Raw genomic sequence first — 25,178 nt, forward strand, 5'->3', positions numbered from 1 at the left:
ACTGTTTCATTGGAAAATGATGGGGATCTTTTTTAGTTTCTAAGAATCTTACTGCAATTGAATTTTCCATTAATTTTTAGAACTCAAATTGTCCGTCACCTCTGTTTTCATGTTGGCAAGAGGATTCCTGTTTCTCTTTCCTTCTGGGCCTGTTCACCTCTCCTAAGCATCCTATCAGTTTTCTTTACTCGCTCAACTGCTGGGAAACCAAGTCCTCTCTATCCGGATAAGCCGGCCTGGTGCCGGAAGAGAAGCTTGCTGTCTACTGACGAGCCATGGGCGTTGGGGAGGCTTTCGTTTCCTCTCACCCCTTACATTGTCCCAGCTCCAGGGATGGGAGGAATACCTCCACTCACCTGGTTCCTCCATGCCCTTTCCAGGTCAAGGACACCTGACACACTCATAGGCACACTGCCTGTGCCCACAGACTTCTGCTCTGCCATTTATTCGAAGATCCGCTGAGACTCCAGTCCCAGATTCAATACTACCTAACCTTCCTCTGGGGGAAGAAGCCTCACATCATTTTTCTTTGTCTGAGACCTGTTAGAGCCCAACATCCAGCTGCCTCTGGGTTCCTCTGTAGTTTGGCTCAAGAAAGACGGATAACTCAGAGCCTGTAGGAAGGAGAAGAAAAATGGATTCAGGCTGCATTTTTCTCAGAACACCCCGGGCTTCCTTTGGTTTTTCTTTAATTCGAGGTGATCCCCTCCTTATGTGGTGACCCACAATTTTGATTTCCTATTTCCCTTTCTGAAGAGGTGATTGAATTTATTCTGGGTCCACCTAGAAAAGACAGGTCCCTTCAATACATCTCCACAGAATAAACTTGTAAAGATGTTGTTTTCTTAAGTTTCCTAATTCTACTAAATAGTTGAAGTTATCAAAAAGTAACTTTATAGTAGAAATGGAAATAAGATTCTTCTTAGTGAATGAGCTAGTTTTCCCAGCAATAAATGCTAGATGAAATATAAAACAAAAATTTCTCTTTACATTGTAATTTTTAACATGAAGACACTTGGAAAAATTCTGGAAGAACATTCGAAACACAAAGTTTTTTGGTTGTAGGAATATAAATATCCTCAAGCTAGCAGAATTAGTTAGGATGTTTTGGGATCCATTAACATCTAATCTTGTCTCGAATTGGCTTAAAGAATAAGGCAAAAGTATTACTCAGTATAAAACATCCCCAAATAGGGAACATGAAGAGTTGATTAATTCAGCAGCACAGTAGTGCAGTTAGAGACCCAGGTTTTCTTCCTACCCTCCACCTGTCGGCCTGGACAGCACAGCAGTTGGTGGATGGCCAGCACAGTTCTGTGGTGTCATATGTGAACATGTGGCGGTGCAGGAAGGATGTCTTTTTCTTGGGTTTCTCTTTAAAGATGATTAACTCTTTCTCAGGAGCCCCCAAAGAGACCACCCCTCCCATCTGATTGTTAGAAACCTCTCTTATCCGTCCACTCTTAGCAATCAATCCTGATGTGGATGGAATCACCAGGACTGCATTGCAGTGATTAGAACTGAAGCTTGCAGTGGGTCAGCATCCCACCCACCAAAATGTCTATCTAAACAAAGTCAGTTTCTAGATTTGGGGCAAGAAAGAGTCCGTTAAGATGGTAAAACAAAATTGGGCATACAGATGCGTCTGACTTCAGAGGCCATACATCTCACCCCCATCATTTTACTTCTCACATTTAATAAGCAAAATTTCAAATAAATTATTAAAAATGTTTGCAAACTCTGCTTTATTCGTTTTTAAAGACAGAGAATTTCATAAGTAATGTTCCCTGCATGGATAGAATTAATCCTTTCTCCCAACATTTTTGAGATGGTCAAATCTGACCAGGTATTATTTGAGTGCCCCTCTGTGTCAATGTGTATTGTCTGTGTCATGCATGTAGAATAGAAAAATGAGTTGATGTATATGAAATAGATGATCACATGGACTGACACATATTCATCTTAATACTAATGAAAATATTCTCGTAAGTATTATATAGGTAAAGAATAACAAACTAAATTGCACTTTAATTGAAAATAGTATTAAACAGAAATTTCTTAAAAACACACTTAAATAAACACTCAAGAGAATTAAATCTGAAAGCAGTTACACTACAAATTGAGGACAATTCACAAATAAAACTGAATTCTTAGCAGATTTTTTTTCCAAAACTGACAAAAATTAAGCTCAAATAAATATATACACACTCCTCATTTGAATATAACTATTAAGAAATAGAAATCCACATCGCAGGGACTGACATTATTTTTTGTATAAGAAATGACCAGTGTTGTCTGTTTAAAATCACACCATTACTTCCTGGTTCAGTTTCACAGAGCGATTAGCACTTGGCCTTCCAACTCAAGTTTCACTATAATTATAATAGCAACTGACTGCACGTATATATTTCTACAAGAAAACAACATGATTTTTTTTCTGAAATTAATAATTATTTGCATCAAGCCATTTTCCATATTCTGAGCACCTGAGGAAGCCAGTTTTACCTAGGTCTATTTTTAGGTACATATGCATTTCTAGAAGAGCTGTTGTCTCCATGCTTGTGTTGTCCAAATCCTTACGAAAGACACTTTTTTCCTCAAAGAAATGGGTAAAGGATAGATTTCTCAAACCAGCCAATTTTGTAAAAGATTGTTAAGCCAGAAGTTTAAAATTAAGCTTTCTGGATCTTTTTGAGGTTGTCACTATAAGAAGCAAGCAGTCAGAGTAGATGTTTGTTTTATGCTGTGTTTCATCCATCAGAAAAACTCGTGACTTCAGTTCTTTTCAAATATACTCTCCCATGTTCCTATCTACCCTCTCCTGAGTAGATGGGACAGGGAACATGGGACTCACTTTGTTTCAGCTCTGTTGCAGGAGAATGTTCTACACTCCAGTTGAGAAAAGGAAATGGGTGAAAAGGAGCTGAACCATGGAAGAGAACTGTGGCTCAGGTCCAGCCCTAAATAAACGTGAATGTGGTGAGCTAGTCAGTGACTATGGACGTGCTTGCTATCTGTTGAACAGAATTTCAGTTAAATTATTGTCACACCCTTTCCTTTGCAGGAAACAGATCCTTTATTGATGGAGTAATAACTTCCTTTTGTTCCTCTAATAAGAAATTCGAGAGCACATAAATGCCACTTGGTTTTCTACCTGTCTTCTGAGAAACTGCATTGTGTGGTGGCTGTGGAGGACATCACCTGGCCATGTCCAGTCTGGGCCCGCTGCCCTGCTGCCTTTGGTCAAGGGAGCACTAGCCCTCCTCTGCTGGGGCTGCCTGCTGGTGGTCCAAGACCAGCTCCTGGTTCCAAACTGGCCGCAGGCAGACTGCTCAGTGGCTCTCCCAGGAGAGCAGCTGAAGGCGAAGGTAATTCCCTAAAGCAAGTTATTCCCTCTTTCTTCAGAACTTTTACAGCAGAACACGGAGCGGAGTGGCCTGCCAGAAGGGGAAGAATGTCCATTCACAGAAAGAAGCGGTGGCTGCAGGTGTCCAGGGTGGAAAAGAGTAATTGGTTTCTAGCACTGCCTTGAATTCTTTTATTTCTCTATGTATTTAGGTACTATGAATGCACACACATATAATCTGAGAGAGTTTCAATTACTTTCAGTCAGAAAGTAATCCCCAAACTAATCCTTTTGTAAAAAATTGAAATGTTATCTAGTATGTTTTACCATGATTGATCTGGAAACATGGACTGTCACAAAGGAGTTGTGTTACGGTAAAGAGTCTGCATGCTCACTTAGAGAAGACAACTTCCACCTGAGAAAAGCTAACTGGGGGGACCATGGGAATCACTAAAACCTTTTTTTAAACAGAAAAAAATTTTAAAGCCATTTTGAAAGGTCTTGGAACTTGCAGATGCAAAGGAAAAAAACAGCAATCCCAAGAGGTAAAAATGAATAAGGCGGATGACATCACGCTTACTGCGACAAGGATGAAACAGGCGGTCCTGGGAGGGAGCTCAGAGACACCTAGTCAAGGTGACTTTGTGCTCTTCTCCAGCAGGTGTGTGCAGCTATGACCAGGGGACAGGTACAAAGACGTCTATTGCAGCACTGTTTGTAAGAATGAAAAAGATTCCATGGACTAAATAAATGAAACATGCCGTTCATAACGTGAATAAGTGAAATAGATTCCACATGATGAATGAATGGCATGAATGAAAAATGGGAACATCTTCAAGGTAGCTTGTTCTACATTCCTGTAAGTCTCCTTACAGCTCTCGGGGACAGTTATCACCCCATCCAACAGATGAGGACACTGAATCACAGGTGGGATTGGTGCCCTTACAGCCACGCCAGATCCAACAATAGAGATTTTTTTAAAAAAATTATTTATTTACTTTTGGCTGTGTTGTGTCTTAGTTGCGGTGTGCGGGCTTCTCACTGCAGTGGCTTCTCTTGTTGCAGAGCACGGGTTCTAGGTGTGTGGACTTCGTTAGTTGTAGCACACGGGCTTAGTTGCTCCGCGGCATGTGGCATCTTCCTGGACCAGGGCTCGAACCCGAGTCCCCTGCATTGGCAGGCGGATTCTCAACCACTGCGCCACCAGGGAAGCCTCCAACAATAGAGATTTGAAACTAAATTCTGTCTGAGTCGAGTCGGGTCGTCTTGTATACAGGTTAGATTGGGGCAGAGTCGGCCTAATGTGGACGAGCAGATAAGCTGCTTTAGGGAAAGAGCAGTTAATGACGGGACCCAGGCATCTGGAGCTGAGCTAAGACCGATTCTCCCCCAAATGGTGTCAGACGGAGCAGGGACTTTCAGCTCCAGAGGTGGGGACAGCAGAGGTGGGACAGCTCCTGGGGACTGGCCATCCTGTGGGTGGCTGCCTCTCTAGCAGTGTGCCCCACGAGGAAGAGGATTACTTAGGGTCCCTTTCAAAATGCATACACCTGCATATAGAGAATCCCCTGCATACCTAATCTAAGTAGGTCCCCAAAATTGAGGCACGTTCTTCTTATTACATTGCTAAGGTGATAGTGGGGAGAGTACTCCCCAGCGGACTTTTATGCCTCGTCTAAGAACATTTCATTTTATTTCCCACTTAGAGACTGTTAATAAATCACTCTCCAGTTGACTACAGTTCAATGCTAAAGTACTTAGCTTATCTGACCTTGGCATTCATTAATTTTATCACACCAGCAGGAACTTATTAATATTCTTTTCCTCCTTCCCTACAAAGCCACGTGGCCCCAAGTGGACCCAGTTCTCTCCTAATGCCTGAGGGGGAGCTACTTAAACACCTTCCTGTCTTAAAAGTTGTCTGCAGTGTGCTGGTCCAAACCCCCAACTCCTTGCCGTCAGTAGATTTAAGGGGCCCGTTTGTGCATGAGTGTTCTGAGATGCCATTAAAATTCTTACAAAAACTGAAAGTGAAATGAGGAAGACTGATTGAGCAATCACATAGAAGGGCGAATGCCAGGAAGACCTATCATACAGTAGGGGCAGAGATGCAGCCGGGCAGAGAGAAGAAAATTCAGGAGAACTCTCCGGAGAGTGAGCGCCGGGCTGGGCCATGTAGTCAATGTAGGACATCAACAAACACAGATAACAGGAAATGATCCATTCTCTGTGGTCACTTATTCTAAGGGCCCGAACCTTCAAAGTTCAAGGAGGGAAATGGATGACTCCACAGGGGAACAGTCACGCCTTTCTCGCCTTAAGACCAGAGACGAAATGAAACTGAAGGGGACAGTCTTCATCCTCCCCCAGAAGGAAAGCCCCTCTGTCCGCTTCTCCAAAGATGGAAAGCTGCTGGCCGTGACCCTGCTGCTGGCCCTGCTGTCGTGCTGCCTCGCGGTGCTCTCCTTCTGCCGCGTGGCTTCCCTGCAAGCAGAGCTGGGAAGGCTCCGGGAGGAGCTGCGGGAGCTGCCCGGCGTCCCTCAGGCGGGAGCCGCAGCCCCCAGGGCCGCCCTGCGGGAGGCTGCAGCTGCAACCTCCGCCCTGAAAGTGAGTCTGCGGCAGCCCCAGCCCCATGCTCCCGCACCCAGACGCCCTGGCAATAACGGGGGGCTTTTCTCTTGGCAGGGGAGCTTTGCGCTACCAACTCCAGGAGAAAGCAACTCCAGCCAAAGCAGCAGGAGTAAGCGTGGCCTGCAGGATGCAGAAGAAACAGGTATGTTGGGGGCACAGAAGCGGCTAGGAGTCAGGGATCCCAGTTCACAGGTGAGGAGGAGAGGGGAGCCAAACAGGACCTAGAAACTTGGAAACTTACCGTCCCAGCCAGGTGTGGCTCCAGGGCAAAGCCAAGCCCTGGCCGATGTAATAGGCCGACAGCATGTTTTGTCCTACAGTGAGCAGATTTTGTGGGGAGAGGTATTTATCTGTGCGGCACTTTAGAACAGGGGAAAGGGGCCCACGTTTCCCCTCAAATTGATAGTTCACTCCTATGTCAGGAGCATCATCTGGCAGTGCAGGAAAAAAGCACCACATGCCAGTGTAGAATGAGCTTTTGTCAGAGAAGAGCAGCCAGACAGCATCTCCTGGGGGGCGTAGCCGCTGTGAAACCACGTGTAGATCACCCGGGAAGCAGGTGCATGTTTGTGCTTTATTTGCTGTCTTGCTTTTTTTAAAAAGCTTATTGTACACACACACTCACACACACACACAGATTGTAATGCTTTTCTTTAATGTGTGCTTTTCCTGGAGCTCCACACGTTTATAGCCTCCTTGTAATAGTTCCTTAGCGATTGCTACCTTTCTTCCTGCTGCATGTGTCCCACAGAATGGTGTGGGTTCCTGACCCCTCAGGTTTGGTGGGGCCTCCCAAGACGTGATTCAGCTCTAGTTCCTTCATTTCAAGGCTGAGAAAGAGCATTTGAATGGCACTTACTAATATTGCAATTTAACAAATCCTTGGTGCTGTTTCTCTTTTATATTGAAGGAACCTTTTCTTGAGCCCCTAGAATGTGCCAGGCAGGCTTGTACTAGGAGAGGTATCGCCCCACCTCCTGTTTCCTTTCACCTTCACGGTGAGTGTGAGGCAGACCCAACAGGTGTAATTATTTACATGTATTTGTACTTCTGAACAGAAGTGCACGAGAGACAGAATAGGTGTCCTATCACACCACACACACACACACACACACACACACACACACACACAGAATGCTCCTTCTGTAAACTTATTTTTCACTCAGTGCCTTATTCGTGGAAAAAATTCTTCCTCGTTTTATACAACTGTAAATTTTTTATCTGGTTATCATATCTTTGTACCAGTTATCAGAAAGGATTGGGTTTAAACATTTTAAAACTGGAAAACACTCATATTTTTACTATGCTTAACACATCGATTATTTTCATATTTTGCATTTTATCTATATTTTTTACATATTTGAAAAAATTCAGTATATATACTGTGGTATATTTTTGTATTCACTTATTACACAATAAATGTTTTCCTTGTTTCTAAGTAATTCTCACACATCCATATTTATTTGTTATCATACAATTATTTATCATTTCCCATTTTTTTGATAGAATGGAACATGCCAAAATTTTTGTGCAGATCTCTTTGTTTCTGAGGAATTTTATGCATATATTCAATATAAATTCCATACATGGAATGGCTGAGCCAAAGAGGATGAACATCTTTAGCACCCTTGCTACCTGTTGCCATACTGTTTTCAAAATGAATTACAAATGTATGCAATCAGAAATGCAGTGTACAAGTTCTCCACATACTTGCAGCATCTTATCTTTAAAAATATATTTAGTTTAGTAGTTGTAAAAGAGTGCCTCAAATTTAATTTTTTGCTTGCTTACAAATAAGAATTATCTTTCTGCATATTTTGATAACTTCTAATTCTATCTTCTGCTAATTTTTATTTACAACTTCCCTCATTTGTCCTATTTTTAAAATAATTTTGAATAAACTCTGTATTAGGCATATTGTTTATCAAAATTTTGATGTAAATATTTTCACAATATTTTGCAGTTTTTAAAACTTGTACAGAGATTTTGCATCTGTATATTTAATGTGATACACTTTTTAAATTTTCTGTAATACATCAAAGCTAAAAATATATTTGTTCATAATCTCTTAAGTAGTTTATTCTTTTCTCTGCCATTTTGACTTTTTTTGTAATTTAGTGTTGTAGTTGGGTATTTAATCCATTAGTCCTGGAGTTTATTTTGGTAGGTCATGTCATACTAACTTCCTTTCTTAGGAACTTCTTTCCTTCCTTCCTTAACTTCCTCTTTCTTCTTTTACTTTTTCCTTCCAAACTGTTGCTAAGTATCTCGGCCAAATTCATTAGATGATTCTTTTTAGCTCATTTGCATTGGAATGCTTACTATATTATATTAAGTTCCTCATTTATAGTTGAATCTATTTTGAGACTTTTTTTTCATTGATTTATTTCCTATTTATCTGCATTAAATATTTTAAGTAATTTTATAATAAAATGAGCTTCAATGCCTAGTAGGGTGAGGATGCCTCAATCTTCTTCAACCTTGTCTGCTAGTATTCCCCTGCCTCTAAATATTAATATTAAAACTAAACCCTAACATTTCCATTCCAAAGAGGATATAGAATCATTACAGCAGATTTAAGAAGGAAAGAGTTGAGTAAGAAATCAATAACTCCCTGAGTCCCACTTGACCAAATATGTTCTATTAATATTTTAAAATTTCCTCCCATGTGAATATTTTTTCATATTTGTGTTACTAGGGCATCCAAAAATTGTATACTGACAAAAATTTTCCCCAAATAATTTGCAATTTTTAGAAAGTTTGGAGAATAGCAGAAAGTTCTAACCAATGAATCAGAATGGACCCGGTTTCCATAGCCCAGATGTAGTCAGTTATTCCCGGTCAATGAAATTGGCTTGAATGTTGTTTTAGGCACTATCCTTTTGTGCAGGGAACATTTATTTTGTTTAGCCTTACTCCAAAATTAATGCATATATATATATATATATAACAAGAAGGTCGTCTGAAACTCCATGATTTTTGTTTGTTTTCTGTTTGGTAGGGTCCTTTTTTTGGAATTGAGAAAATTTTTTGCAGTTTGAATCTAGCAACTTTCTTTGGTTTTGGTTTCCATTCTAGTTGTTGTGATTTATTTTAGGTAAAACTCAAAAGCCAGAGTTATCCCTTTTACTTTCAAAGTATTAGTTTCTATTTTATTTATTCATTTTCTATAAACGTTTTTGTTGGAATTTTAGAAAAACTGTAACTCTGAAGAAGAAAATGAATTTTCACAGTTTGAATTGATGTATTCAAGAATTTTTAATATCTCTATTAAATACAGAATTTTAAATTTCACAATAAGACAGTTTTCCTTATATAGGTTTCACTATTCTTTCATAGGTAAATTAAAAAGGGTTTATTGCTATTAGGAGTCTTAGCATTTTCAAATAGCTTGTTAAACTGCTAAAAAACATAGAATTTTCAGTAAACGATTTAGTATTTGATCTCACGCTTATTTTTAAGCCACGTCAGTAGTACACTCAGTGGATTTATACTTAACAGAATTATAATATTATTCTAGATTTTTTCTAAAATACTCTGCTCTCTGTATATACTCCTCAACATCAAGTTGCCATTATTTTATAACTGTGTCAAAAAGGTTCACAGCTGAATATTGCTAAGTAACATACCAGAATGTTACTCATTCTTATTTTTCTATAAATCCAACCCAAATATCACCAGGCATCTCAATTTTATTGTGTGGATATTCAGTTTGTAAGTAAATTCCAGTATGTTGTGGGCTAGAAAGTCGAACCTCCCCAGCACACAGCAAGCCTAGTTATTGCATTGGTATTTGATACTCATCACATATTACCTAGGAAGGTTGTTTTCTTTTCATTTGTGTATACCCCATCTGTTCAACTAAAGAGTAGAGACCTCTGTGGTCTGGTCCTATTTCTCCTTTTGTATATTCATCATGACACTTGCACCCTGTAGGTATTCCATGAATATGTGTTAATCAATTTTGGGGCCAATATCAAATAAGATAGAATGATTTGACATCATTTTGGGGGGGAAGGGATTTTCCCATATTTCTTCATTTGTCAGGTTTTGATCAAAGGCCATCTTATGAAATTTTTTTAACTTGACCTTTAAAATAACTAATTAACCAAAGAATGAGCATGATCATAAGGCTAAAGTCGCAGGGGCAGTCTGGAAACCCCTTGCCTCAGACTCTCTTGGTGCACCAAGTAGAGGCACTATTTGGGCTCATTGAAAAGTCATAGAGAAGCTCCCATATTCAGCAATTTCTTTAACTATAATTTCATGGGTTTTTAGCTTAATTTTTTAAAATTTTAATTGACATATTATTTACATACAGAAAAGGGCATGTATCTTCAGGACACAGGTCAGTGAAATTCACAAGCTGAACAGCAGGAGATGAAGGGCAGACATCACCATCAGTCTCCACATCCATTGAGTATTTCTTGCAGACCACCCCCGGAGTAAACGTGCTGCTTTTACTTCATTCTAGAATTTGGCGCTGTGGCTCCAGTTTTGTTTTTCTTAATTATGTTGTGTTTCAAGTGAAAGTCTCAGTTTCATGTGTTTCATAAGATAATTTCTGGTTATAATATAACAAACAGAAATGTGGGGAAATCCAGGATTAAAATTGCCAAATGGCCTACAATAGCCAAAAATTCACTTTTAAGCCCATAAGTGTATTTGGAGATAGTCCCAATTAAAACAAAAACAAAAACACTAAAGTGACATGGCTTTGAAAATATTACACATGAAAATTTGTTCACAGATGAAATCATGATGACCCATGTTTTGAACCTGCACTTACCTATAATTCTATTCATTTCAAGAATCTAAAGATAAGCATCTTCAGAGTCCATCAAGAAAGTGAATTCTTCCAAATGGGTTCTAACTGAATTAAAACAGTTTATTAGGGCTTCCCTGGTGGCGCAGTGGTTGAGAGTCTGCCTGCCGATGCAGGGGACACGGCTTCGTGCCCCGGTCTGGGAAGATCCCACATGCCGCGGAGCGGCTGGGCCCGTGAGCCATGGCTGCTGAGCCTGCGCGTCTGGAGCCTGTGCTCCACAACAGGAGAGGCCACAACAGTGAGAAGCCCGCATACTGCAAAAAAAAAAAAAAAAGTTTATTAATAAAATTAGGTGACCTTTCATTTTTTTCCTTGTTATTCAGTAGGGAATTTAAGTTATCAGAAACCCATGTATTTTATTCTTTTTTTTTTTTTTTTTTTTTTGTGGTACGCGGGCCTCTCACTGTTGTGGCCTCTCCCGTTGCGGAGCACAAGCTCCGGACATGCAGGCTCAGCGGCCATGGCTCACGGGCCCAGCCGCTCCGCGGCATGTGGGATCTTCCCAGACCGGGGCACGAAGCCGTGTCCCCTGCATCGGCAGGCAGACTCTCAACCACTGCGCCACCAGGGAAGCCCCTAAACCCATGTATTTTAGATTATAGAAAGACAAAAATTATTTTTTATTAATAATGTTTATTATACTCATCTCAAATGTAATATTAAAAATAGTGGTGAAAGGGACTTCTCTGGCAGTCCAGGCTTAAGACTTTGTGCTCCCAATGAAGGGGGTGTGGGTTCTATCCCTGGTTGGGGAACTAAGATCCCCGTACTGCATGGCACAGGCAAAAAGTTAAGAAAAAAAAAAAAAAGTAATGAAGTGGTGAAAGCATGAGCATTTCAAAGAAATATAAAAACAAGAGCAGAAAAATTTGCCCATATTTTATCTTTCAAATATTTCTTGTAAAATTTTGACCAATCTACTTTATTTTTCTCCATTTTTAAATAAACTTTTTAGTTTGAAATTATTTTAGAATTACAGGAAAGTTGCAATAACAGTGCAGTGAGCTGCCATATATCCCTCATGCCGTTTCCCCTAATGTTAACATCTTATGTTACCATGGTACCTTTGTCACAACTTAGAGACCAACATTAGGATTTAACTGAACTCCCGACTTTACTTGAATTTCACCAGCTTTTCCGCTAAGGTCTTATCATGTTCCGGGAGCCATCCAGGACACCAGAATGCATTTAATAGTTTTTAAAAATCAGAGTTTTGAATATAATGCACATAAGTTAACACCTAATAGTATAACTAAAGTATTTCTCTGAGGTAAACATTTTTGTTGTTAAACATAAAGATATCAATACTATTAATATTTTTGAAATATTAATATTTCTTTCTTGAAATCCATTGTCCATTTCCTTTGCAAGAAAAGATGGGGTATCTAAGGGGTCTGTAACATCCAGTCTTTGCTTCATTGGCATTTTGGGCTCAGCTGTAACTTACAAGGCTGTAAAGTGAGTGTTAAAAGCATGCAGTGTATAACTCAGCCATCCAATTTGTCCCCAGATGAGGCTAATGGCAGCCTCTTACCCAGCAAGGGTGTGTTCCTTCCTAGAACAGAAACAGCTGGCTGCTGTCATGGTGATCTTTGACCAGAATCTTCCCTGAGTGTCATTTTTCTTTTCCCCTGCTGTAAATAACGAGAGCCTTCTTTTTCAGTGTTGCAAGAGCTGGAATCTGTTCAGTTTCCACAAAAGTATTTAAAATGAAAATAGTGACCTGGTAACCAAACCTTGAACCCTGTTCTTATCAAGTTTAAAGTTTTGGGAAACAGAAGAGCCAGGAAGCGAATCAACCAGTTCAGCCAGAAGTGATATTGTATCTCTTCCAATCTTCCCTGACCTAGGAGGTCCAAGCACTGTTCTAGTTGTTCGGTATTGATTAGAAGACAAACAGATAAAAGTTTCCCATGCATTGGAGATTACATTGCAGTGAGGTGGAAAGCCATAGAAAATAATCAATAAACATAATTAATGAGGAAATTATAATACTAGAAAATGTCAAATACATTGCAAAAGTGAAAAATTTAGGGCAGGGTTAAGAGAACCAGCAGAGTTAAGGGTGAAGAAAGGTAAGAGGACATGTCTGTATTTTAAATAGGGAGGCCAGGGTAAGTCTTTCTATCTAATCCCTGAAAGCTCAACAATTCTTTATACTTTCAACATTAAAAAAAACTGCAGACATGCCTAGGTATTTTAAAAATAAATTCATAATGTCGAGGGATGCATTCTCATTAATAGTTCATAGAAATGGGTGATATTAGTTTTAATGGTTAATTATGCTTTTTATAGGTCAAGTCCTACTTACAGGATCTGCATTGGGCAGCTGCTCTTTTGTTGTGGGATTTTCTTTGACCTAAATAGACATTTCTCCAAAGAAAATACACAGATTGCCAACAAACACATGAAAGGATGCTCAGCATCACTAATCATTAGAGAAATGCAAATCAGAACTACAATGAGGTATCACCTCACACCAGTTAGAATGGCCATCGTCAAAAAATCTACAAACAATAAATGCTGGAGAGGGTGTGGAGAAAAGGGGACCCTCTTGCACTGTTGGTGGGAATGTAAATTGATACAGCCACTGTGGAGAACAGCATGGAGGTTCCTTAAAAAACTAAAAAAAGAACTACCATACGACCCAGCAATCCCACTACTGGGCATATACCCTGAGAAAACCATAATTCAAAAAGAGTCATGTACCGCAATATTCATTGCAGCACTATTTACAATAGCCAGGACATGGAAGCAACCTAAGTGTCCATCGACAGATGAATGGATAAAGAAGATGTGGCACATTTATACAATGGAATATTACTCAACCATAAAAAGAAACGAAATTGAGTTATTTATAGTGAGGTGAATGAAACTAGAGTCTGTCATACAGAGTGAAGTAAGTCAGAAAGAGATAAACAAATACCATATGCTAACACATATTTATGGAATCTAAAAAAAAAAAAAAGGTTCTGAAGAACCTAGGGGCAGGACAGGAGTAAAGACGCAGACATAGAGAATGGACTTGAGGACACGGGGAGGGGGAAGGGTAAGCTGGGACGAAGTGAGAGAGTGGCATGGACATATATACACTACCAAATGTAAAATAGATAGCTAGTGGGAAACAGCTGCATAGCACAGGGAGATCAGCTCGGTGCTCTGTGACCACCTAGAGGGGTGGGATAGGGAGGGTGGGAGGGAGACACAAGAGGGAGGAGGTATGGGGATATATGTATGCATATAGCTGATTCACTTTGTTATACAGCAGAAACTAACACACCATTTTAAAGCAATTATACTCCAATAAAGATGTTAAAAAAATAAAAATTCCTCAAAGGACATATCAAAAAAAAAAAAAAGTATCCCCATTTCTGAGGAGTTAGAGAAGAAACAGACTTTTCTCAAAATAGAGGAGACACCTGCTGTGCAAAGCTCTGAGGTAGGCTCTCCAGAATATACAGAAAAGGGGAGAGAAATGGAATGAAATTAGCCCAGTATGGTCCATGTGAAAGCTCTGGGTTAGGCCCGGTGGACCTATGATTATCATTTGCCCTCTTCATAACCCTGCAGTGCTGGCATTATTGTCTGCCTTTTAGGTGAGAAAATTGAAGCAGGCACAGCCAACCCCTCTTTTCAGAAACCCAGTACTGAGTTGGAGAAATTTTAAAAAGCTAATGTAATTTCAAGATAATAAATAATTTAAAAATAGCAATGTTTTTGCCTTTACAAAACACATGCAAATTACGACTTCAACTAATTCTCACAACACTATGAAATAGATATTGGTTTTTTTCAGTTTACAAATAAGAAAAAGTATTTCAAAATTTAGTGTCAATCTCATGATTAAATAGCTAATTGGTTTAAGAACTAAGGTTAAATTTATTATCTTGACTATAAATTCTGAGTTTTTTTGATCACGTGAGCTATATGTGCTTAACGTTCAAATAAAGCACCAGTTTTGAGAAAAGTTATTGGATCCTGGAGAAGCCTAAATTATTATCAGTATTATACCAGTGAGAAGGATGGCTAGTTATGGAATCACAGAATGTCAGTAGTCAAGATCACAGACTGAAAGACTATCTAGACCATGGCGGAGAAAAGCTGAGCTGGGTTTTAAAGGTTGAGTAGATGTGGGTAAGAGGAGAGTATATCCAAGATATGGTAACAGTAGTAAAACAGGAAATAGAAAAAAATACAAGAAAAGACCTCATTATATAGTAAGCTGCCATCTCCTTGGGGAATTTTGCAAATGTTGATTGATTGAAGTTCAGGCTTTCCTCTTCTCTCCATCCCTCTCCTCTGACTATCCTGTGTCAGGTAGACAAAGAAATGGAAAATAACTGCTTCATGGTATCTACTGACACAAGTGGTGAAGCTACACTTCAGCTCATCTTTTTTCTCTTCTATCTACTACCCTGGAGCTTCTTCTGGCAACTAGAGAGTAAGAAATTCTAGAGAAATAGCACACAACCATTTACTTTAAAAAAATATTGTAGCGTGCTACAGTTCTATGGATGACATTTCAAAAACTTATTGAGATTATTCGTTATGAAGAATGTTTTCCATAAAACCATGGACCCAAAGATTTATTGTTACAGAGTTCAGACATCATGGACATAGGTGTTTTTTTTTTAATGGAAGCTATTTTCCCTAAAACATTAATTTAATTTGATTTAACATGTATTATACATTTGGATGTAAGGATGGGGTTTTTAAGAATTATTTGGAGAGGTTAGATGTTGGTATGATGTCTACTTTCTTTTCTAAATTGCTCCACAGATTTTTTTAAATGTGCTGTAAACCAGACACTGCAAATTTGTAAATGATGGCCCTTAATATGAAGTGACTCACAGTATAGGGATGGAAGCAGTTATAGAAACAATTAGTACATATAGTGAAATGTATTTCAATAGATGTACGTACAAAGTGTAATGGCATCAAATATTTAGCTAGAAGGATCAGGGAAAGATTTGGTATGTGACCTGAGCCCTGAAGCATGAATGAAGTTTCACCAGTTGGAAAGGTGAGGAATATTTGGCCGTAGGGAATGGCAGATACAAGGGCCTGGAAACATGAAGCTGACCTCCTGTTCTGAGAAGGTGTGTTTAAGTGCAGCGGGGATTGGAGAGGAGGGTCATGAGGCTGTGCAGGTAGACTTGGATTTTGTGTACAAAGAAACCTTTTGAAGGAATTATAAATATGAAAAGGACAAGATAGGATTTGGGTTTAGGAAGATAACTCGAGGAAATGCAAGTGATGGACTAGGAATTGTAGAAAATGGAAGAGGCACAACTAGGTAGGCTAAGGTAATTGTGAAGAATGGTGAGGGTAAAGATCTGAATTTAGGCTACGATGCTCCCCATCTTACCATTTCTCCCTCTTTCTCTCTCTCTGTCTCTCTCTCTCTGTCTCTCTCTCTCTCTCTCTCTCTCTCCTTCAGCCAAACTTGCCACCGTTCAAAGAAGCCTTCCTCATTGGATCAGACATCTGGGCACTGTATCTCTCTTACAGTTGCAATTTTAATTCTGTTTTGGTGTTACTGATTCATGCCTGTTCTTCCCACTATATTGTAAGCTCCATGGGGGTAGGAATTATATCTCCTTTTTTTTTGGTATCCCTAAGTGCAACATGTGACACAAATTTAGTGCTCAGTAAAATTGTTGAATGGATGAATGAGAGATGAAATCTTAATTGAACAAAAGTTAAAAGTTCAAACCATTAGAACTTGGTTATTATTTGAATTTCAAGATTGAGGAGGAAGAAATAAGGCATGTTTATAAAGTTTCTAGTTTGTGCAACTCAGAGGGCAGTTATATACCCACTAAGAGAGAAAACAGAGAAGGAGTGAGAGGTGAATGTTTGTGGAGAAGATCAAGAAATAGATTTGAGGCAGATGAAACTTGAGATCACTATGGCGTTCAGGTGGGAATGTCCAAGCGGGAGTTGAATATGTAACAGCCAATTGTGCAATTTATTGCCACCTTTCTCCAGATATTCAGGTGTATTTGTATTTTTTGGTTTTACCTTCCTTGACTTCAGACCTGTTTGCATGTTTTGTTATGAAGCTAATGTCCTTCACTGGTAAGTTAGTGATAGCCAGTGCCTTCTGAGTATGTGTCATTAGTAAAGTGAAATATCCTAAAATAATGCAAAGAAGTCATGACCAAAGAAAAAACATATCCTGTGGAGATGATGACAACTATAAAATTGGTAATTTTAAGTTAAAATATTTGATCATTTGCAAAATTAAACAACATTAGATGAAGATGGTATTTTTGGGTTTTTTTGTCTTTGTTACTTTACTCTTATGAGGCTATCCAGAGGGCTGCCATCTTACATATCCTGCCTTACTTTAGTCATAGAACATGATTATATTATGAGTGGTACATAGCAACTTCCAGTTCATGTCAAGACTGTTTCTGTGCACATATACACAGAGAAAATCTTCAATTCAAATATATTTCTTTACTTCTATCTGCTATATTTATTTCTACTTTATCAGCTTCATTCCAAGACCTCCAAAAATTCAGCACCCCTTTCTCACTTCCCCAAGGCCATTATAGTGCTGCCATCTTTGTGAATTCCCCAAAATTGAAAACCTGCTTTTATTATTAGTTTTTAATTCTCCTTCAAGCACATATACTCATTAGAAACTTTTAAATTTTTTTCACAGTTTGTCTTGGGTGCTCCGCTTATATAATTTCATTTTAAACCAAATCATCCGCATATTATATTTATTACCAGTCAAGAGCTAAACCTTGGCTTTCATTCTCCCTTTACAGCAGTTCATTCTACACATAGACACATATATTGTCTTTCTCAAGCACAACATGTACCAGGCAAGCCCCTCTCAAGATTAAAAATTCTTAATATTTTTTCTATTTTCTAGTAAGTCAAATACAGACTTCTCAACCTAGCTCTCTAGAAATTCTTTCAAAACTCAATTCATTGTTTTTGTGAGTTACCAATAAGTAACTTAATAAATTTTGCCAGTTACACAAACTGCTTATCCCTGATCATATAAAACTTTATAATCCAGTTTCTACCCCTAAAATTTTGTCTTCCCATTCCAGTAGAAATGTTTATCCTAAAACCATGATTTCTTTGATTTCTTCATAAATCTATGTCCAGCATTAGGTCAATATTTAGATCTTTAAGGGATTTCTCTTAATTAAACTTTTCCAGCCACTGATGATTTATTCAAAAGTAGCTCAAGAAAATTCCAACTCCTACATTTGTCATGACTTCCATGTACTGAATGAAAGCTCTACAGAAATGAAGAGAGGCATCATCTTCAGAGTCCTCATTCTTGAAAAATGTACAATGTAATAAGTAAGACAACAGAAAAAAGAAGAAAGATAAAAGAGGATGAAGGAAGGGCATCTCATTCAGACTGAAGAGCTTAGAAGAAGCTTCTTGAATGAGATGCGTGAGAAATATGGGAGTTAGTGGGTGTAGGTCATATGGACAGGACACGAGTAATGGGAAAAGCTCATTGTGGGATGCTTTTCATGGGAACCATGCATAATCTGCAATAATTGTATTATTTATGGTAGTTTCTATTAGATTTAGCTTTGTTGAAATAATGTATAATAAACTGGATTCCAGTTTGAAAAGGTTTGGTTCCAACACAGAAAACAATACAACAGATATTAGCAATTCCATAAACCTATAAATCTCTTTTCCTGATTAAAAGCCCCTTTAAAAGGTGGCTTTCAATCACAGTCAGTCCAACCACTATTCTAATTGTGAAGTTGGTTGGATTTTATTGTATCAAATATTGAGCAATAGCAAATGACTTTTGTCTAAAAGTTCTTATTTTAGGAATTCTCTTTTGTAAGCTAGTTTTGTCATCAATATAATGTTTTGTATTTAGAAATATTTTTCACATGGTTTAATATTATGAGTAAATTTTCTTATGCTGTAAAAATGTACTTAAGATTAATTATCTGTGGTTCTCACATCATTATAATATGAGATATATATATATATATACACACATATATATATATATATATTTAGAAATATGTCTCCCCACTGACACAGAAATGTTTTAATGTATGCTACTGCCTTGCTTAGTTAAAAAGCTAAACCATTCTCAAACTCTTGTATAATTCCCCTCAACTGTAGCAGCAGGAAAGATGTGTGAAAGACATTTGAAAACCAAACACAGTCAATTAATACTACAATTGATATCAATATTATGTTTCTTATATTAGGCTATGCATTCTCAAAACTCTTGTGGTTGGATATCTATGCTATTGGGAGATACAAAAACAGTACTGCTCTCTTTTGGCCAACTTTTTGTGAACAATAATCTATAGTCTAAAATCAGATCTATGGTGAATTGGAAAGAGAGTCCTAAAAGACTGAACTGGAGATAAGTTGATAATAGATATCAAATTTCCTTAAAAGGAAGAGTTGAAAGCTGAAGAGGTAAGTAGCACTGATAGGGTTGATGGGACCTGAACAGCATCTAATGAGGGCAGGATGGAAAGTCCTGTTCTTATTTCCAAGAACTTATCTCCTTGAAAAGCCCAGTGACTTTCTCTGGAATAAGGAAAACTAATGAATAGCACTAGCTTTAGTGAATATAATTCAAACACTACCCTTGAACTGTCATTTTAATATCTCATTTTCTTTTCTGAAGAGTATTTCATGAAATAAAAATTTCTCTCCATAGTGTATTTTCTTCTAAAAGTTAGATTTCTGCTACTGTGTGATAGAATAGATCATAAATTTTCAATGTGTAGGTTGTGGCCAAGTTTTAGTTGGGCTTTGGAGATTAAAATTCAGATATTTTCATATCAGTTTGGTAGTCTCCAGGCAGCACTCATTAGGTAAACCCCTTTCTGTCTAAATAGAAAAGGTAAGTCTCCTACAGGAGTTTGTGGAAACAGTCAAGGAGAGGACTAATTGGAATAGTATTTCTAGGGACTTCCCTGGCGGTCCAGAGTTTAAGACTCTGTGTTTCCACTGTAGGGGTGCAGGGGGCAAGTGTTGGATACCTGGCTGGGGAACTAAGATCCCAGGTGCCTCGTGTGGTCAAAAAAAAAAAAAAAAAGAAAAGAAAGAAATAGTATATCCTTGAGCCCTTTATCAGCTTCATTTGGTCTTCTTGCTCTCCTAATGTCCTCCCCTTGTGTTCCCAGTTTATTTGGTTCGATGCTACTAAGAACAATACCACTAATAATAGCCAAGATTGACTTTGCAATTATTATGTCCCAAGTACAGTACTAAATGTTTCAGATTTATTATCTCATTTAATCTTTACAATATGCATGCACATGACAAAGGAAAGATGGAAAATTTGGAAATTTAACTTTGACTTTCATCAAGATCCTCTTCTTTTTCATTGTGGAGGAAAGATTAAAGATTTTCATGCTCTGATTGGCCCTTGCATCCCTCACAAAACTTATCACGGTGCCTTGTATGTCATAATTCCTCAAGAAGTGTTTGTCAGAAAAATAGGTTTAATATGGTGACTCTAGACTTGTGCTTTTCAGACTTTGGCTGCTTTGGATGTTCTTTTGTTCCTTTCTTTCAAGCTGTCCTTATTTACAGCTATTCTGCCTGTTACGATGTTTTTCCATATTTTCTGTGGCAGAGGGTCTACCATAGTAACTGCAGTAATGAGTCACATTTCCCTGTGGCATAGACATCGCTGCCATTGTTTTCCAGGTCAATAAAAAAACCGCAAAGTGGCCAAAATGTTCTGCTCCTATCCAAACCATCACATTAATGTAAAAATGTGTTAGAAAAGTCTCATGGTTATAAAGGAATTGCAGTTTTTATCATTATAGTTCTACCTTTAAATACCAAGGGAAATTTCTTAGCAGGTTTTCATATGTGATCACTGCCTATAACAGTATTCTTTTTAGGCCTATGCATTTGCACAACTTCAGAATATTACATAATTATTACATCTGTTATTCCATGTTTTCCATTAGTGACTTGCAGCAGGAACTCTCCACTGTGTTAATAAGCTCCTAAAATGTATACATTGTGAAGAATGTTTTTAAAGCATTACTTCAATGCAGAATAAAATACTTGCTATATAATAAACGATCTAAACTAATATTTTCTTAATTTAAAATAGGCACACTTAGGTTCATGTTTCATATTTTTCATAGATATTTACTGCTTTGTTTTCTTTTCCTACAGGCAGCGTACCTATTTTGCTTTTACCTGAAGGCATTGTCTTTATTTAATAGAGTAGTTATGTATTCTTTGGAATACTCTGTGTAATATTCTGTATGTGATGTGTGATGTGAATTGATGCATCCCAGAAGATTTACTGGTGATGCAGTGTCAGGGAAATCTTCCATTTTATCTTAAAAAGACGTTGTAGCTCTCTTTCTCTTTCTAGTCCAAAACATTTTACCAAAAGCCTGACTGGCTCCACAGTGAAACAGGCGTTATTAAATTCTGGCCCTGTCATTTTCTATCCCTGGGGAGTGGACAAGTTGTTTACACTTTCCATGACGTAGTTTTCAGTATGTAAATCTTGGGATTTTTGTGAAGTTGCCTGGATTTATATTAGCTCAATGTATTTTAGCAATTATTTTTATTTTCAGTAATGTTAATAGTGATATTTTCAGTACTAGTGAGTTATTACTTAATGTTAGATTTTTTTAAACAAAAAATCATTTTAGAGTAATCTGATAATTTGGCTTGTGTATTTGAGAGAATTGAAAAACAAATGACAGTGGCTAAACTTGCTTTCTATACAGGCATAACATTTTAGAATAAGTTAAGCTAAACTGTTCAGATGATATACTTACTGTATTTCAACAGCATATAGAGTTTTTCTAAAGCTTGAATTTCAAGTACATATTGTATTTCAAGTAAAAGTTATACTAAGAACCTGTGGGCACATTTCCTAAAGTAATTTTAAGAACAGGATATAGGCCATATAGAAAGTATAACTGATTTGGTGTCACTGGAGGAGTGCGTTTACAGTTTTGTATTCTTGGTCATCTTTATTCCCTTACTATTTCTATTCAAGTGACTAAAATGATATATTTTTGCTTTTCAGTCACTCAAGACTGCTTGCAATTGATTGCAGACAGTGACACGCCTACCATACGAAAAGGTAATAAAATATTCCCAGGAACATTTCCACTTAGAATTCAATTCAGTCCAATTACCTGTACATTTCAAGTCTAAAGATTGTATTCAAACTCCATCTCAAATCACCTATCTGCCTCAAAATTTCTTACAATCAGATTTAAAATAATAAATTTATTTAAAATGATTGGGGAGTAAATATTTAGGCTAATGTAATAACCTAACAAAGAGAATTACCTTAAGGATACTAATACATACAAATTTTAAATAAGTAGCACATGATAAAATCAGTACTAAATCAAATTCAGTATTTTATTATTTAGAAATGATTTTGGCTTCTATGGTGCCTTAAGATCCTCTTCACAACTATTCATTATCTGTTATATTAGGTTGTAGAATATTACAATAGGATGAAGTTAAACTGAACATACATTTTATATTAATTTATCAGTAAGTATATGTACAAATAAATATAACATTTTGTGATAAATCTCCAGTATGAAATTATTGCTTTATATTTTACATATACTGGTTAAAAACATACAATGTTCCAGTTACTGTGTGGGTGTTGGGGCTCAGCAGTGAAACATGTATGTAGGTCCTCATTTTTATGGAATTTACCTTCTCATGAAGGGAAAACAGAAAAGCAAACAAATGAACGAGTAAAATGTAGAATGATAAAATTAAATGGTATGGAGAAAAATAAAGCAGGTGGGAGCAAGGGAATATTTGGGTTGTGAACCACAAGGGGGAGTTCAGAAGTGTCAAGAGGTTAAGCTGGGGGCCAGGAGTGGAGACACAAGAAAGATAATGAATTTGGATTGGCCTTTGCAATGATTCCTGGAGAACACTACCTTTCATCTGTATTTTTCTATGTGACTTTAATTATCCTAAATGTAACCCAAATACTAAAATATTTGAAATTCTCTTATTATTTATTGTTCTGCATTTTCCAAAGTCATATGTTTGCAACTTTTATTAGGTAGCAAATTGTTCCCTAAGAATTAAAATAGAGCCAGAAGAAGACCCTAAGGACCAGTTTAAAAATATAACTTGGAAAAGGTTTATTTTACACATTTGGCCAAAACCAAAAATGCTATAAATCATGCAAAAACAATGCAGCTGCTACTCCATTGTGAGCTTGAATTTCACAGAGTGTTGTGATCTTCCTCGCATGGTGGCTACTCTACATTGATCCTCCTTGGAAGATCTGGGTGCTTATCTGGGTGTTTGCCATTTGGGCTGATGCATTGTGATGCCAGTAAGCCTTGAACGTGTAAATGTTAGTGTGTGTGGACATTGCAGCAGTACAGCTTTACTGCATCCTATAAGTTTTGGTTTGTTGTGTTTTCATTTTTATTTGTCTTAAGATATTCTTTGATTTATCATTTGATTTCTTTTTGACTCCCTGGTTGTTCATGAGTGTATTGTTTAATTTCCACATATTTGTGAGTTTTTCAAATTTTCTGCTGTTACTGATTTCTGGTTTCATACCATTTTAGTTGGAAAAGATGCTTGATATGATTTCAGTCTTCTTTAATTTGTTAAGATTTACTTTGTGTCCTAACATTTCATCTATCTTAGAGAATTTTCCTTGTGCACTTAAGAATGTATATTTTGCTATAGTAGGCTAGAATGTTCTCTATATATTTGTTAAGTTCGTTTAGTCTGTAGGGTTGTTCAAGTATGCTATATCCTTACTGATTTTCTTTTGGGTGACCTATCCATTGTTGAAAATGGGGTACTGAATTATCCTATTGTTGTTGTATTGCTGTCTATTTCTTCTTTCAGATCTGTTAATATTTGTTTTACATATTTAGGAGCTCCACTGTTGAGTGCATATATATTTATATTTGTTTTATCCCCTTGATGAATTGATCCATTTATCATTACATAATGACCCTCTTTGTCTCATGTGACAGGTTTTGACTTAAAGTCTATTTTGTCTGATTTAAGAAAAGCCACTTCTTCTTTCTTGTTTACCATTTGAATGGAATATTGTTTTCCAACCCTTCACTTTCAGTCTATGTGTGTCCTTAAAGCTACAGTGAGTCTATTGTAGGCAACATATGGTTGGATTTTGTTCTTTCCAATCCATTCAGCCACTCTATGCGTTTTGACTGGGGAATTTAATCCATTTACATTTAAAGTAATTATTGATAGTAAAGACTTATTATTTCCCTTTTGTTAAGTGTTTTCTCGCTGTTTCACAGTTCATTTGTTCCTTTCTTCCTCTTTTAATGTCTTTCTCTGTGTTCTTTGATTATTTTTTGTAGTGGTATGCTTTGATTCTCTTTACATTTTGTGTATCTACTACAGGTTTTTATTTCTGCTGAACATGGGGTTTACATAAAACAACCGAGTGATAATAGTCTACTTTAAGCTAATAACAGCTTAACTTTGATCTTATCCCAGAACTGCACTTTTACTTATCCCTCCCCTACACTTTAGCTTGTTAATGTGACAACTTACATCTGCTTACCTTGTGTATGTATTAACACATTATTGTAGTCATAATTCTTTTTTAAAAAAAATACTTTTGTCTTTTAACTTTTATATTTACTAGAGTTGAAAGTGATTTACAACTCATTATAGCCATTTCTCTCAGATTGTTTACTGGAGATTTTTTTTCTTCCTTTGTGTTGTGTTTTCTCGATTCCTCATATTCCTTGTAGATTTGCTTTGTTGTCTGTGCATTTGAAGAAGCAGCTACTTCTCCCCATCTTCTTGGACTGATTTTGACTGGTATACACTTTCCCTGTCGGCAGTGCTCACTGTTAGTCACTCTGAGGCTGGGAGCAAAGCTCCTTTGCATCCTTCCTTCCCTCCTGAGAAAAAGTATCAGTTCTCTGCTTTTCCACAATCACGACAAAAAAATTTCTGACTATAAGGTGATGCACTCCCCTTTTTTGTTTCTAACTGTCTCAAGGGACCAAGATCTTTTGGTTGTTCAGTGCTCAGTATGAGGCAAGATAGAAACCAGTTCCTCAGAATGCACCCTGGGAGGCCATGAGGCCTTGTGCACAGTCCAATGTCACCATCCCTCCATGTGAGAATCATGGGCTGAGACAGTCTTCTTGGGGTGGAGCTAAGCCTGTCTGGAGGAGGGACTGATGTGAGTAAATTGAAATTGCTTTTCTTACCTGTATAAATATGACTGCTTCTCAGTTTGTGCTCCTCTAGGCTGCTTCTACTTCTTAGCTGGATCCTGAATGTCTCTTCACGGTATTTTGATAACAATATTATTGTTAAATCAGCATTTCTGTGGAAGGATGAGGGGTAAGCCTCCCTACTCTACCATCT

At 37.6% G+C, this 25,178-nt stretch overlaps 1 protein-coding gene across 2 annotated transcripts in view; it reads left to right on the top strand.

Annotated features, from left to right (window-relative positions):
• The first annotated feature begins 5,623 nt into the window (after positions 1 to 5,623).
• Positions 5,624 to 25,178, top strand: part of TNFSF13B (TNF superfamily member 13b) — a 33,715-nt gene continuing 14,160 nt past the window's right edge. The window contains exons 1-3 of one of the 2 annotated variants that reach the window (XM_060080139.1): positions 5,624 to 5,953; positions 6,032 to 6,119; positions 21,844 to 21,900. In XM_060080139.1, the coding sequence (XP_059936122.1) occupies positions 5,624 to 5,953; positions 6,032 to 6,119; positions 21,844 to 21,900 (475 nt within the window). The remainder of the gene's footprint in view (positions 5,954 to 6,031; positions 6,120 to 21,843; positions 21,901 to 25,178) is intronic. The other variant, XM_060080140.1, reaches the window with a different exon arrangement.

This window comes from Mesoplodon densirostris, chromosome 17 (genome assembly GCF_025265405.1).
Source record: "Mesoplodon densirostris isolate mMesDen1 chromosome 17, mMesDen1 primary haplotype, whole genome shotgun sequence".
Classification (NCBI taxonomy): Eukaryota; Metazoa; Chordata; class Mammalia; order Artiodactyla; family Ziphiidae; genus Mesoplodon; species Mesoplodon densirostris.